General features: G+C 38.5%; 1 protein-coding gene and 1 non-coding gene across 3 annotated transcripts; both read left to right on the forward strand.

The window, feature by feature from the left end:
• Positions 1–427: 427 nt before the first annotated feature.
• On the forward strand, positions 428–12,093 carry cul2 (cullin 2). Of its 2 annotated transcripts, none has more exons than XM_044104713.1 (21): positions 428–525; positions 1,529–1,667; positions 1,987–2,089; positions 2,181–2,275; positions 4,699–4,804; positions 4,948–5,030; positions 5,276–5,372; positions 6,633–6,743; positions 7,516–7,678; positions 7,784–7,908; positions 8,034–8,141; positions 8,273–8,332; positions 8,439–8,567; positions 8,688–8,774; positions 8,906–9,058; positions 9,153–9,230; positions 9,315–9,381; positions 9,958–10,160; positions 10,278–10,379; positions 10,466–10,582; positions 11,198–12,093. In XM_044104713.1, the coding sequence occupies exons 2-21, from the start codon at positions 1,549–1,551 to the stop codon at positions 11,327–11,329; spliced, it is 2,238 nt and encodes a 745-aa protein (XP_043960648.1). In that variant the 5' UTR covers positions 428–525; positions 1,529–1,548; the 3' UTR covers positions 11,330–12,093. The 2 variants fall into 2 exon arrangements, with proteins under 2 accessions (XP_043960648.1, XP_043960649.1); XM_044104714.1 differs by lacking the exon at positions 428–525 and adding an exon at positions 556–838.
• Positions 12,094–12,902: 809 nt separating this feature from the next.
• Positions 12,903–12,974, forward strand: trnaw-cca. Its single transcript has one exon. It is a non-coding gene; the product is annotated as a tRNA-Trp (tRNA).
• The last annotated feature ends 3,743 nt before the right edge of the window (positions 12,975–16,717 follow it).

A 16,717-nucleotide genomic window follows, 5' to 3' on the forward strand; every position in this document is an offset into this window, starting at 1 on the left:
CATAATTGATATAATTGATAATAGAATATTAAAAGCAAAAGCAATTATTATTTTGTAAATTTATTATTATTATTATTATTATTATTATTATTATTATTATTATTATTATTATTATTATTATTATTATTATTATTATTATTATTATTATTATTATTATTATTATTATTATTATTATACTGGAAATAAAAGTTTTATGAAACGCGTCCAAAGAGGTTCCCGTAGTTTTGGGCGATACCATTAAGAACGAGGGTGTTTTTGTTATTTGGGACTGACTCAGTCAATTTATTTCTCATTAGTATAAGCAACTGACAAACAGTTCCTAAGTCTAAGTATTCTTTGTAAACAAACTCTCACGTTGAAAATCATAAAATAGTATTTTAAATGCATTTACGTGTTTCTTTACGGCGTATTCCCAACTAGTCAAAATGGTATAATCCTGGGGATACTAGGGAAGACTTGTAAAGCGAAATCAAGTCCGTGACAGCGGAGAAAACTGACTTTTATAAAAGTAACTAGTGTATAGAGGTTGGTAGCACTTTCATGACTTTTCTTGACCTGAGCGTACTGTTCTGTGCGACTGTAGCGACATGTTTGCTGAGCTGTCAGAGCGACTGTGCTGAAACTACTAAGATGACAATTTGATAGTGATAGCCAAGCTACCGTTAGCTAGCTACTAGCCGGCTAGTAGCTAGCTGTTCCCTAGAAATTGAATGGCACTGAGCAGGAAGAAGAAGTAGCATGTTAGCGAGAAGCTAGTTAGCCTTTTAGCTCGCCAGCCTATTTTGGGATTGTCATTCCGCTAGCCAGCAACCTTTACTTGGCTACGTTTATAGTAACGGTAAGAGGGGTGTTTATCAAGCGACAGTAACGTGTATTTATCCGAGTCGAGTAATTGTACACAATAAGTAGCTAGAACCAAAAGCTGTCATGACGCTGCAGTGTTATTTTTGTCTTTAAATGAACTGTTACAGTAACACAGGGCCTCCGTTTTGGTACACGATGTAATGAGAGTTTTCTGGGACACACCTGAGTGTTCATTGTGTTCTTGGGGGGCGTTGTTGCTGTGGTAATCTTGGGTACTTCACGGAGATGAATGTACAGATGCATTCGGTAACCCGGAGCTTTGATAATGACGATTTGAACAGAGGTTTTTAAGGCAAGCTTAGATCTTCTTACACTGATTTAGATTCAGTGTTAGTTTTGTTTTGTGCAGTTTTCAATAACGTAGTATTTTTTTTTCTTTTCTCAGTCTTAAACGTGCATTTGGTTTCTTATTACAAAGCATTTAATGTCAATTATACTGTCATAATTTCATATGTTCTTTTCCTTGTTACTATGTTTATACTTTCAACATTCTAACTTGGCAGTCTTAAGCGTTCTCATAGGACTTATTATGGTCCTCTAAATTAAAAGATGAATTGCAAGGTCAAGGTTAGAGCAAAGTTTTTGGTTCCCACCACCCCAAAGGCATTTTTGTCTAGTATTATTTTGCTGTAATTGTGGTTTTTTTTGTTTTTGTTTTTTTTAGGGTGAAATAGAAGCTGTACCATGTCTTTGAAGCCGCGGGTGGTGGATTTTGACGAGACATGGAACAAGCTACTAACTACAATCAAGGCTGTTGTGATGCTCGACTACGTGGAAAGAGCCACGTGGAATGATAGATTCTCGTATCCTATATCGCAGTGTTTCATAATGCAGCTTGAAGGTTAATAAAGGGGCTAAGTATGAATTTAATTGGCTGAATTTTAGTCACATATAGCTTGAAAAGCTTCCGCAATTGTTGTAGATCGAGAAATTAGATCATGTGACGCATTTTTGCATAAATACGGCAGTCAAGGTCATCTTACGCTGACCATTGCCGACTCAGTAACAAAACTATATAATAATAATATATATAGTTTTCGTAAATAATTGTCATAAATAATCACATGCAGCGTCATTACATGTGCAACTAACGATGTGTTCATCCTGAACTCCCGACTCCAGCGATATTTATGCCTTGTGCGTTGCATACCCAGAGCCTTTGGGTGAAAGATTATACACAGAGACCAAGGTTTTCCTCGAGAACCACGTCAGGCAATTGTACAAGGTAAGAACTCACCGAACCCTCCGCTGCCGACCTGTTCATCTCCTGTTGTGCTCCTCCTGCTCTTAACACCTTCTGTACTCATACTTTTTAGAAAGTCCTGGAATCAGAGGAAAAGGTTTTAGTTATGTACCACAGGTACTGGGAAGAGTACAGCAAAGGAGCTGACTACATGGACTGCTTGTACAGGTGAGACGCTGCTGTTTACGGAATCTAACCTTCCCGTTTAGTTTTAAAGGAAAATGTGTGATGTTGCATTGTCTTTAGAGATTCGCTAATCAGACGACTTACTGATACCAATTCTTGCTCTTTCTGATTTGTCTACTAAGAAACTTTAATACAAGATGATGTAAAAGCTGGTTTTAAAATATTATTTTCTATCCTGTGTGAGTGAGCGGTAATTAATCATTTATATCAAGTGCGGGGTAGCCTCTGTGAAACAGTGCTTTCTGTTATTTTACAACTAAGACAAAATGTTCCCTCTGTCAACATTGAGTTGTTTTAGCTTCTTGTTGGTGATTGGTTGTGTTGGGGTCCTCCCAAAAGCAGAGGTGTCCAAAACTTTTGCATTGTGGGCCAAAGACACCAAGTTGAAAGGGGGAACTTTGATTTTCTTTTTCTTTTCTTTTTTTTGATTAAATAATCAAACAGATTTTTTTTTTTTAAGTATTTGTTTAATCTGCTCCGAAATAATTAAGTATGTAATATTGTAACGAACATAGTAGAAACAAACAAATGATCTCGGCTTCCAGTTTCCTAACTTTTTTGCGTTGATTGATTTCTAGAAAACATTTATTTTCTAAAAATTATTTAAGGAATAAATTTGTTTTCCCATTTTGAAAAAAAAAAAAAAGCGCTGGATGTTTGTGGGATTTAAAAATGAAAGCAAAAAAAACTTGAGCTGTAAAACGAAAGATATAAATTATCTACCTGACAACAGTTTACTTTTTTATTGAAAGTCATCTCGAAAAATAAAACATCCTTCTGTATCAGCTGCATTTGCCGCAGAGCCAATTTTATTTATTTTATTTTACTTTATTTTATTTTAGCTGCATTCAGGGACCGCACAAAATAATCTCCACCAGAAAAACTGGCCCCTGAGGCCACACTTTGGTCACCCCTTCTCTAGAGGATGAAGTTCTTCACTCCAACTCTGAGATTTCCTAGAAGTATGCCAATATTTCCAAATCCAGCTATTTTAACCACCTTACTGATATAGAAAGTGAAACTTTGAGCCATTTCCCATAAGTAACAAGTTCCACATTGAAGGTGACTGTTGTTACTGCAACCTCCAAACATGATGTGTTCATTTACTGGAAAAAGACCAGAGTGTTTTGAGTTCCCCACTCCTGTTAGTATCACTTTTTCCATCCTAAACAGAGTCAGCTTATCACTTTGTTGTCCTTAATTATTTATAGACTTTATTTAGTCTTTCTTTTTTTCTTCACATATTTATGGGGGTTGTTTTTCCACAGAAACACACCTGCTCAGGTGCATCTCTGAACCAGCACAGATTTTTGTCTCAGCTGCCTAAATGCAGAGGGTGTCACTTCTCTCTTTTCACAAGTAACAGTGATCCTGCCAACATGGCTTTTATTTATTAGCTTTTTTCTTTTTTTTTATTGCCTTGAAAACGACCCATGCCAGACGCCAGCAGACGCATTAAGTGTACCGATTCAAGTCGGTGTTTCTTTTTAAAGAACTTTTAAGTCTATTTTTATTTGTGTTTCTTCATAAGAGTGACTGTGCATCTAAATGCCTGTTATTTATAGTGTTACCTCATGAAGCACAGGACATGGCTCTCTGTGTGGGGGTCAATTTGTATTTTGGAAAAAAAAAAAAATTGTGTGCTATTTGTTTATTTTATTTTTTTACATCATGGTAAGTGTCTTTGATATTTAGCATAACAGAGGCAGATAGCACATCTGAAAAAAAACCTCCTGCTTCTTGAAGTGGCCATGTTCAGCCAATGGGGATCAGCTTGGTGGCTGGGTACAGTAAATTTGAAAATCAGATTAAATGTGTGCAGTTTAGAGTTAATAATCACACATTTTAAGAAGGAGACGTCCATTTCAAATGAGAATGTTTTTCAAGACTGATATTTGTGTTTGTGCCGCCATGAATACTATGCCAGGCAGCTACAGTCATACAGTCGCCTAAAAAAAAAAAAAAAAAGTTTTTAAATCATAATCTTTATCAGTACTACAAATGTACAACAAAGTATCACAATAAAAAGTGCGGTTAACAACAGTCACCTCACTTTTGCCAACTTACCTTTGTCGTATTTAGCAACTTTTCAGACAAAAAAAATAAAAAATCGGACTCGGCAACATGGATTATCGGTTGGAAAACTGCAACCGTACTTAGAAACGTGATGCTTGTCCATGTCAAACGGCAGAATTTAACATTTCACACCTTGTTATAGTTTGAAACCAGTAACCAGCCCCTGCGTGGTCTCTGAGTTTACCAGAAGCCGTTGGAAAGCAGCTACCAAAACAAGACTTTTATTTCTGGTTTTCACTGGGGGAATAAAATCAGAACTAAAACATGCAGTCACTGATGAAATCAGTCGACTAATTTCATCATTTTACGCCTGTCCCCATGCCGTCCAGGTATCTGAACACACAGTTTATCAAGAAGAACAAGCTAACAGAGGCTGACCTGCAGTATGGCTATGGGGGAGTGGACATGAATGAGCCGCTGATGGAGATCGGAGAGGTACTCACCCTTTCTTCCACATGTTGCTTATTGTTTTTTGGTCTTTTCTCTGTCTCCCACTCGATTGAGATGACATGAAATTATTTGTTATTTCTATTGTGAGATAATAATACAGTGACAAAAATGCTGTCTTGTTATTGCAGCTGGCTCTAGATATGTGGAAGAAGCTGATGATTGAACCCCTGCAGGCTGTCCTCATCCGGATGTTGTTGAATGAAATAAAGAAGTGAGCTTTCTTTCAAAAAACTTATTTTTTTTTTCATTCCATAACATACAACTGATGTGATAATAGTAAGTTCTGTATAGAACTTTTAATTTATATTAAAAGCAATGAGTTTTGAGTGCCTTTCAGTGACTGTTTGCAACACTTTCACTCGAGTTGTATCAACAAAACATTCCCTCAAGACTTCCTTCCCCCTCTGTCTGAAAACACACATCATGATCTGGTCTTCAACCTGTGCTGTCTTGCAGTGATCGCTGCGGTGAAAACCCCAACCAGAAGGTAATCCACGGGGTCATCAACTCTTTTGTTCATGTTGAACACTACAAGAAGAAGTTTCCGCTAAAGGTGAGCCGACAAGCAAACACCTGTTCTCGCAGTCTGCGCTGTATTCAAGCTTTCTTGTTGTTGTTGTTTTTATTCTTTATATGTATATGGTGCCATTAAAAGACACAAAGGTCAAAATCCAGAGCTAAAACTGCGTAGTCTGCTAAATTGCTTGCACGGCGGCGAAAATAACCACTGAACATGCCAAAATTGTATTGCTAGGTTTGGCTGTGAGCACAGAATTCACAACAGATGTTGGTAACAATCCAAGAAATGCATACGTGAATCAGAACTGGAACTATTCCATAAAATACATCCAGATTTAAGCTTCCAGTTTCATTCCTGTACTTGGGATAATCATTTTGCTAAAATATTGGCCCGTGTTTTATCTCCATCCTTTTGTTAATTATTTGACGTTTCATGGTATCATATCTGGAAAGATAGAACCAAATCATGCTATCACCCTCTCCCCCTTTAAAAATTCACTTTTTGTGTTGTGTTTTCTTAATTTATTCACTGAACATGGTGTTGAGTTGTGGTCCCATCTTGACCAGAAGAGATTTGTTTTATTTTTTTCCCAGTATGTCATTCACCATATTTTCTGGACAATATGTTGCACCGGAATGTGAGTTGCATAAGTCATAAAAAAATGAACAAAAAATAGGGGGGAAAAAAGCATACATAAGTTGCTCTTGAGTCCAAGTCACTGGACCAAATAATGAAAATAAGTGTGACTTATAGACCAGATAATATGGTACTTATCCAAATTTTCCACAGTAGACATTAAACAAACTTTTCCGTTGCTTTTCAGAAGTGTAATCTTGTATACACCTGACTAAAAGTCACAGGACCAGACAAATTCTGAAAAAAGTGCAACTTATAGGCCGGATAAATACTTGTTCAGATGTTCTTCAGCCGACTTTAAACAAGCTTTTCCATGGTTTTTCTTCAGCAGTGGAGTCTTGTGCTTTATGTATGTACAGATCATTGTGTGGATCACTTGTTTCCATGGAACCTGCAAAAATTCCCCATGTACTTCATCGTACATATTCTCAATTGTTGGACAGATTTACTTTATTTCTGTTTATGTGTAAATCACTGACATCAGAATAACATTTCATGCCAGTCTTTCAAAGTCTATCTACGCAGGATAGACTTTCACATGTAATTTTGACTACACTTGTTTCCCTCACTGTATGATTGTGTTAATGTCTACAAAAGAATATGTTTCTCAGTTGTTGTTGTGTTTTGTTTTTTTTTTTTTTTATTCCTGTGTTGCAGTTTTATCAAGAAATCTTTGAAGGGCCTTTTCTGATAAAAACAGGAGAGTATTACAAACAGGAAGCCTCCAATCTTCTCCAGGAATCCAACTGCTCACAGTATATGGAGAAGGTAAGTCACCAGAGGGAGAACGCGGGGAGGCGTTCATTGGTCGAGTTTGTGTTCACATAATTTCTTAATGTTCAACCAGGCTGTTTGTAAATTTGAGTATTAGCTCAAACATTAAGCCACTATCACAGACCTGATATTGTGTTGATCTCTGGCTTTAATTCTGTTCCCTTGATCCTCAGTCCTATTTTTTACCAAGGTGATCCTTTTAGTGGATGACAACAAACGAGTATTGTAGTAATCGATCACTCTGACACTTAATTGGCTAGGAAAAGCTTGCGCATTCTACAAATTTGTCATTTAATCAGCTTTTTTATAGGATGTTAAAAATACATTAAAAGAATGAGCAACACATTTAAAACATATTTACGTACAAAGGTGTATTTATCTTAAATGCAAAATGTGTATAAATTTTGTACAGTTTTGGCTTAATTACTGCTCTGGATATGTTGCTCTTTCAGCAATTGGTCTTTTCTTTTTTTTTAGTCTGTATACTCCAGTCAATGATTAATTGATTACTAAATTAGTTGACAATTACTTCAATAGTCGATTAATCACAATTAATTCGATTATTCAATTCAACCTTCCTGTCCAATCAGTCAGTGGGGAGTAAAGCCAACATTTCATTCAGTGACTTCCTGTCTGGACAAGCTCAGTGTTGTTGACTCATCTAAAACAACTTCCTGCTATGAGAAGAAAAACACTTCTTTCTCTATATTTTTGTGGCACGATGGGAAAACATTTTACATGTCCCTGCATCGCTCTCGTCTCGTAGGTCCTGGGCCGATTGAAAGACGAAGAAGTCCGATGTCGGAAGTACCTGCACCCCAGCTCCTACTCCAAAGTCATTCATGAATGCCAGCAGAGGATGGTGGCCGATCACCTGCAGTTCCTACACGGGGAGTGCCAGAGCATCATCAGGCAAGAGAAGAGAGACGGTCAGTACGTTTTGTGCTTTCCTTTTTTTCTTTTGATGTCCTGACGCTGTTCGCACGCCGCAACCTCAGCTAACAGCGACCGGCGAAATGGTTTGTTCCGTTCAGACATGGCCAACATGTACACCCTGTTGCGGGCCGTGTCAAACGGGTTGCCTCACATGATCCAGGAGCTGCAGGTCCACATCCACAACGAGGGCATCAGAGGCACGAGTAATCTCTCTCAGGAAAATGTTAGTACCACTCCACACATTATGTTTTGTGTTTTTTTTCTCATTTTCCCACTATTGACAATTTGTTTTGTGCTTTTGATTTTTAGCCTTTTAACGGGAACTATTTCTGCTCTGTCTCCCTTTAGATGCCGACCCTTTTCGTGGAGTCCGTGCTCGAGGTTCACAGTAAATTTGTTCAGCTCATTAACACAGTCCTAAATGGAGATCAACACTTCATGAGCGCACTTGATAAGGTACAAACCACAAATAGCTGTTGCCTCATTGCAGAGTGGTCTTTTAGTAGTTTTTTTTTTTTTTTTGCCTTGATTATAATTGCCTTTCTACCAATTTAATCTCTCTTGCCGTCTCCCTCTTTCTCTTCTAGGCTTTGACGTCTGTGGTGAACTTTAGGGAGCCGAAGTCCATCTGCAAAGCCCCAGAACTTGTGAGTACACACACACACACACACACACACACAGGAACTCTCATGTCGAGTTGTACGCGCAGAACCTTGACCGAGTCACCCCCTTCCTGCTGCTATCTCTGTCCAGCTGGCAAAATACTGCGACAATCTGCTGAAGAAATCTGCAAAGGGGATGACGGAAAACGAGGTGGAGGACAAGCTGACCAGTTTCATCACAGTGTTCAAGTACATAGACGACAAAGACATCTTTCAAAAGGTACAGGAAGCTTTTTGTGCTACAGTATACCCAAATGTGACTCAGTTTGAAGCTTTAAATAGATCCAAAACTCATCACATCTGTTTTTTTTTTTTGTTTGTTTGTTGTTGTTTTTTTTAGTTTTATGCCAGAATGTTAGCAAAGCGGTTAATACACGGTTTGTCATTGTCAATGGATTCAGAAGAAGCTATGATCAACAAACTAAAGGTAAATAAACAGCAGATTTCTTGAGTGTTTAAAAAATCTTTTTCATTATTTTTCTTCCCCAATAAACTCTTGTGTAGTGTGTGTATTACTTTATTTTAATGACCTGTGACCTCATTCTGTCCACTTTGCAGCAGGCTTGTGGCTACGAGTTCACCAGCAAACTTCACAGAATGTACACGGACATGAGCGTGAGCGCCGACCTCAACAACAAGTTCAACAATTTTATCAAGACGCAGGAGACGGTGGTGGACCTGGGGATCAGTTTCCAGATCTACGTATTACAGGTCTGCCATGAGGAAGCCGAAAACGGGCGGTTGAAAAGATGCCAGAAATATTAGTTTGTCTAACACTTTTGGCACGTTGTCTGCTTTTTTCCAGGCTGGCGCTTGGCCTCTCACACACGTCCCCTCGTCGACGTTCGCCATCCCTCAAGAACTAGAGAAGAGCGTTCAGATGGTAAAGCGAAGCTGCTGAGATTTGTACTTGTAGCGAAAGAAGCGACTTCTGATAATCTCTGTCTGTTTTTGCCCTGTTTTGCAGTTTGAATTGTTCTATAATCAGCACTTCAGTGGGAGGAAGTTGACTTGGCTGCACTATCTCTGCACAGGTAGCACAAAACGATGGCAGATTAAGTTAGATGATTCAGCATGTTCTGGTTAAACTTGGAGGAAACGAGATTATAATAGTGTTCAAGGCTATGAGCACTATTATAAAATAAATTAAGGCCTTAAATTTATTTTTAAAAACGTAAGCTAGCCTTTGAGATGTCAACCACAGATTTTAAACTTTGCCTTGCCTGGATTATTTAATCTCATATATTCAATGTATTTTTTTTCTCGTGGGTCTTTGTTGTCAGGCAAATGTTTGAGTCGCACTCAAGACAGTTGAAGCTACTTCTAATTTTGCTAATATACCCTTTGCATGCTAGCTAGCTTTTTTTTTGCATTTATGATGGGCAAGTGCAAATTTCTCACCAGTTGGCTAGGTGAAGTTTGCACATTTCTGTGGCGATACAGATCTTAGATATCATTCATAACTGTCTCTAAAAATCTTAAATTTAAGTTAGTTAGACCTGCAGAAACTCTTCGCAGTTTTAGCCGAGCGCTTCACAATAATCTTGGGCAAACATCATTGTACTCGAGTTTCTGAACTTTGGCGTTATGCTTGTTACCCCTTCTCTCAGGCGAAGTAAAAATGAACTACCTGTCCAAACCCTATGTTGCCATGGTAACCACATACCAAATGGCTGTGCTTCTGGCCTTCAACAACAGCCAGACGGTAACGTACAAGGAGCTGCAGGACGGCACCCAGATGAACGAGAAGGAGCTGCAGAAGACCATCAAGTCCTTGATGGACGTCAAGATGCTAAACCACGACTCACAGAAGGTCTAACGCGAAGCGATGTTTGGCTAAAGTTGCTTTTTACCTTCAGATTAGCGGTGAGGTACACTCGGGTTTTGGTTTCAGACGTTGAAAGTTGTGTATGTTTCCCCCTGTGCACAGGAGGAGATCGAAACAGAGTCGACGTTTTCACTAAATATGAGTTTCACCAGTAAACGAACAAAGTTCAAGATTACGACGTCGATGCAGAAAGACACGCCGCAGGTAAGGCTACTGCTGCCGGCCGCCAGCCTGCCGAGCAATGGTCCGAGCGATAACCCACTGAACCGCCTCGTGTCTGTAACGTTCAGGAGATGGAGCAGACGAGGAGCGCCGTCGACGAGGACCGCAAAATGTATTTACAAGCTGCTATAGTGAGGATCATGAAAGCGCGGAAGGTCCTCCGACACAACGCCCTCATCCAGGAGGTGAGTGGGTGGATAGGGCCAAGACCTTTTCAATTTGAACCGATAGGATTTATCAACATTAGCAGGGATAAAGGTTGAACATATGTGCCACAAAACAATATATATATTATTTTCTTATTTCTTTAGCGAATTTGAACCAGGTGAAGCTGAAAGCAGTTCAGATTGAGGAGTTTTGGATAAAACGTATATACAGACAAATGTGGTTTTATCATAAATGCAAAGAATTTGCATATATATATATATATATATATATATATATATAGTACACTTTTGACTTAATTATTGCTTTGGGTATTGTTCTTTCAGCAATTGACTTCTTTTTTCATTTTCTTTTTGAGTTTGTATACACCAGTCAACGATTAATCGATTACTAGATTAGTAATCAATTTGTGGTGATTAATCTGATTAATCATCTCATTCTTAGTATAAATTCAACTGTTCTCTGAAGGTCTTGGAGGTTTTTTAGAGAATATTAGGGAACAAAGAGCAACACAAAGACCAAGGAACACAGGGAGAAAAGTAACGGTCTAAAAATCACCCAATGCCTTGTGTTTTTGTTTTGTTCTTTTTTTAAATTTAATAAATTTTTTATTTTTGTTTTCTAAACGTGTTCAGGTAATCAATCAGTCCAAAGCCAGGTTCAACCCCAGTATCAGCATGATCAAGAAGTGCATCGAGGTGCTCATCGACAAGCAGTACATCGAGCGGAGCCAGACGTCGGCCGACGAGTACAGCTACGTCGCATAGGCCCCATGAGCCGACGACGAAGGGAGCATCTCCACACAGAGACTCGCCTATGAGACAGGTTTCAAATTATGAACAAAAACCACAACAACAGACTCATTCATCTAATTTAGAATTTTGAACTGCAGGCTGTCTGCGACGATCAAAAGCAGGACTTTGTGCCTCCATCTATGGGAAAAAAAAAAAAAAAAAAAGAATAAAAAAAATGACTGATGACATCATGTCAACGCCAGACAGCCGGCTCGCTCCACCACTCTGATTGGCCCCTCTCCTCCCCCCGCCCGCTTGGACCTCTCCCACTTTCTGGTTTTTAAACTGTTTACAGCATCACCAGTGCCACGCACCTGTGCGTCCAACGTCAAAAAGAACATGCCTCTAGCTGTTGGAAAAGAAAGATCAGACGAGCCTATTTGTTGAAAGAGTACAGAGGGGAGGGGGTGAAAGACATATTGATGGCTACATATTAAACATGCTTTCTTTTCTCACATTTGCAGTTGTGTGTTTTTTTCCCCTCTTTCTTTCTTTGTTAAATGTACTGAACTTAGGAAAAAAAAAATTGTAATAAAACTGGTATACTGACTATTGTTATCTTTCACATGTAAAGAGAAATGAGTGACAAACATGATCTTGCTGCTTGTCTAATAAATAAATAAAAACACTGAAAGCTTTTATGTAAATACCTGTGATATGTCCATTAGAGAGTTCTCACAGAATGTGGTTGATGAGTCTATGCTGCTGTGCTAAAATTAAAATTCTTGCGTAGTTTTTGTCAGAATGTAGTTGAGTTTTTCATCCTTTTCCTATTGGCTGGTGTGTATCTGATTTACTTTACCTTAATAACGAGCCTCTTTCTGTTTTTATTCTGAGTGATCAAAGGCTCTATCTAGTATACTGCCACCTACTGGACAGTTAATGAAGGTTTAATATTCTTGCAGTTCATCCTTACACCCTTAGTTTTAGAAAAAAAAAACATAAATTAAGCTCGAAGTACGAGTGTAATTAGATGTTAAATAACGATTTTATGTTGTACAGTATTTACCGTAATAAGTGAGAACTTTTTACTACATAATATTTGAAAAATGTCGACATGCTGGTTTAACAGCACTATTTGTGTCAATGTTGAAATAATTTCAATTAAATTATTTAAATTTTAAAATTATCCAAAAAACTGTTTTAATTCATGTTTGTCATTCATATATTAAGTAAGAAATCATATCAGCCTGAGTGGATTTTACATACTCCTTTGACAAGTACATCAGTATAAAAACTTTTTACGAACTGGACGTCCACGTTTCATTGAGCTTAGCGTGCCTTTATTTGTTTGTCGTCTCGCGCTGAGTGCGCGTGAGCGTGCGAAAGGAGAAAAGCTATAATAGGCAGCTGTCCTTGGTGCTGATGTAAGCTTAAAGAAAAATAAAATATGAATCCCCTGTTCGGGACTGATTTTCTTCGGAAATTGATCGTCTTTGAAGGGGATATTACGGTGAAATCTCACGGTATAAATCTGACTCACAAAGAAATAGAAATGACTGTTACTCTGGTTGTATGATGCTTTTTCAAGCAGCCAGGCATTAAAGGCCTCGTGGCGCAACGGTAGCGCGTCTGACTCCAGATCAGAAGGTTGCGTGTTCAAATCACGTCGGGGTCAACTCTTTTGTATTCTCGAAACAGACCACATTGAAATCCATAGGTATACGCTTAATGGATAATGGATGACGCTATTATAAAATATGCATAGTCAGATGCTATGCCAAATGACTCACTTGGATACTTGTTTTTTCCGTCCACGTGCTCCTCTGGTTAATAATTAGCAGCAACCAGGCCCTGTAGAGGACACACTAATCACGTGGAAGAAGGAGACCCAAATTTGTGGTTGTATCATAGCGAAAGGTGAAATACTCCTTCAACACACTGTAAATAATGTCTGTTTATTCCAGAACAAGTATGCGGAATGGCATCTGATTGCATTTGTTAACCCGTAAAACCTGAGGGTTGAAACAGTAACATCAACTCTCAACATTCACACTGTGCAACATGCGCCCCCAAAACCACAAACAAGGCAGTTAAGGTTGTTTTTTTCCCCCCAAAACTCTACTAAGTCCTGAAAATAAGACCAGGGAGAAGGAAACCTGACTAACAACTTGTAAATAAGAGCAAACCGCATGTATTGACATTAAACTTTTGTCAAAACTGTAAACAGTTTCAGGGGTAGAAAATAAACAAGATAAGACATGTCACAATTAAAAGCAACGACCAAAGTTACGAGTTTGTTTCACGTGCTCCCGCCTCATTACACATTGAATGTTTTGGTGTCTTACTCAGGATTGTGGATTAACACTGCCTTGAGCTAATGATTTTTCTATTTTTCCTCATACAGTCGAGGTCCTGTAGCAGCAGCTCGTAGTGAAGCTTTCCAACCTGCTGTGCAGGCCTCAGCGTGAAACGGGCCCTACATTAAAGCAATGTCAGACATTGCCGAGTGTGTGTGTGTGTGTGTTTTTTTAGAACAACCTGGATCCTTCAGGTTTTAAATTGTACAATCAAGCGAGGCACCTAGCCAACACAACATTCCCGCCGAATGTTCTTGTACAGACTCAGCTGCTTTGTTCTGATGAGCAACTGTATCATCAGAAGAAGATGAGGAGGGGAAAAAAACACTTAAGCAGTTGTCAGTTAATGCAGTACGGAGTGGATACATTGTTTTAGAGCAATGAGGACTGTATAAAAGTATACCTCAGAATTCTGAGTTTCATGTTTGCAATTAAAGCTTTAAACATATATATAATTTTCTGATCTATCACATAAAATTCATAAAGAAAATACAATGAATTTTGTGGTTGTAAGGTGAGAAAATATGAACGGGTCCACGTTGAGTGCATGTCTTCACGAAGTACTGTGGTTTCTCTTAAAGAAAGAGTCACTGTCACGTCACGTTTATTTGTGTGGCACATTTCAGCAACGAGGCAGTTGTACGCTCTTCTACATCGTAAAAACGTCATGCAGTCATTAATTATGACGCAAACAATAAAACATGACATTTTGTCAGATGCCCTCATTAAAATGATCAAGCAAATACATGAGAAATGTGTCGATCAATGTTCCCCTTACTACTTATCAACAACATTCATCCAAACAGATGGCGTTTCAGCCTTGATTTGAATAAACTCAGTGTTTTGGCTGTTTTGCAGTTTTCTGGAAGTTTGCTCCAGATTTGTGGTGCTTCACAGGATTCCAGGATTCCACCCGAAATTCTGCCTTGAATCTGCCGACAACACGTACGTTCTTGCAGCATCCGAAGTCCAGGAGCAACCGAACTTTGTTGCCCTTTGGTTTTTTTCTTGTCAGATCACATTTATTTTTGCATGCGCGTGTTTAAGTTTGCTCGTAGAAGATTAATGAACCACAAGGACTTCTTAACAGCTTCTTAAATGCTCATAGCTATTGTCAGTACCTTGGATGCCTTCTGTAGAAAGCTCTACTTGAATCTGCAGGGGGAACATCAAGGAACTATTGTTTTTTTTTTTTTTTAAGTAAGTCAGTATCAAAGCGGTCTTTAACGACACCTCATAGTGTGATGTAAGCATGTATTATGTACTATGAAAGCCCATTCTTCAGACCGTGTCCCAGCACGCAGGGTAAACACCTCCATGACAGTCAGAACGCACACAGAGACAGGCATTCGGTGTTTATGTCGTCTCCTTTGTATTGCCAGTCTGCTTTCCATGCAGGACATGTCTGGAAATGTATAAATGAAGAAGGTGTGTTTCCCACACTTCAGTAACCAGGGGGCGAATACTCACACTTGCTTTTACATTTTATTACGAAAACCAGAGCAGGGCTCTATGACTACCAATCTTCAATTCTCTGTCAAAGATTTTTCTTCGTTGCTAGTTTCAGTTATTCCCAAGGGTAGACTTCTTCATTTGGAGGCCTTACGGCAAAACAACGGCATTGTTTCAGTCCTTATTTCTCTGAAAACAAGTTTGTTGGTATAGTTCTCGCTTTAATAAAATATTACTAGTTATTTGTTTTCAAACTGCTAAAATCTTGGCACTTTTCTTGTTAAAAAAGAAAATAGTTCCAGCCAAGAACTGAGTTTGCAAATGAGCATGTGGCTAGAGAACCTTGGTACAAACCAACTGTTGCTTGTTTTTATCATTTAGCATTGTTTACTATGATTGAATAAACGTAAATTGAAAATTGCATTAAGTCGTCACTATTGACATTTTAACACTGCAACCTTTAACATGCGATTAAAAGACTATATGACAAGCAGCACAGTACTAGTTCTTCTTCTTTTCTTTTTTTTACCATTGCAGAAGCTTCTCTTTTTTTGCATTCTCGAGAATGCTTAACATACTTACCTATTGCTGTAGTTGTTGGATTTTTTTTAAAGATCCAGATCCAGATTTTTATTTATTTTATTTTTTTTACAGAAATTTGTGCCATTACATAAACTGTAAAATTATAACTCTAAGTGATACTCACTCTCTACTGATGGTTAAAAAAAACCCCGTGCATTGTGCATAAGGTGGTGTTTTCATAATGAATATTTTGCTCCCAGCCACCACTAGGTAGAGCTAGTTACATAAAAGTGAAAGCAGGTGCGTTATTGCTATACGTCATGGTCAAGATCTAGGAAGAAATAACCTGTGGAAACAGTTCAGCTCAGCTTCTCATGCATTTCCTGTCAAATTGAAAAGCTTCATAGAACTCATAGCATTTGCAAACGAGCATACCATGGAACATATTTCCCTCCAGAGTCAGCTGTATCACCATAGATACTGTTGAGGCAGAATGTGTTAGATTATACCGCTGCAGGCTGAGCTGAAGAAATAGGGAAGTCATAGAGCATGGTCAGAAATTATTATTGCAATAAACAAAGACATCTGACACCAGGCGAAAACGTTACCCCACGTGACACCCTGATGCTTGTGCTAGCACTGCCCGGTTTTGGACCTGGTTTGTCCACGCTGAAGCCGACGTTCATGCTCATTCATTTGGACTACATTGGATCATAAAGAGTCAGAGCTGCAGGGAGCGAGGGAATCTCCACAGAAAGGTTTCAGCTTTTCTCTCCAAATTGGGTCATACATTTTATCTATCCTTTGGCATAGTCCTTATCCAGCTATGCAGGTCAATAATTCATACACAGTGTAATTCCTCCCATTAGTACGTGCTCTGAGCCAACGTTACAAGTGGAGATAAGACTCGCAAAGTCTTTATTGTTTGTTAAAATTGATATTTATGCAGCAGGTTGAGTTTATCATGTAGGCATTTGTATGTATTTGGCATAGAAATGGCTTCACATAATCTCTTGTTTTGCCTGATTTTTAATGGGGACCAAAGTGAAGATAAAATGATCTCCCCTCAAATCAGATTTGCAGTTCC

The sequence above is a fragment of the Gambusia affinis genome, linkage group LG21 (assembly GCF_019740435.1).
Source record: "Gambusia affinis linkage group LG21, SWU_Gaff_1.0, whole genome shotgun sequence".
Classification (NCBI taxonomy): Eukaryota; Metazoa; Chordata; class Actinopteri; order Cyprinodontiformes; family Poeciliidae; genus Gambusia; species Gambusia affinis.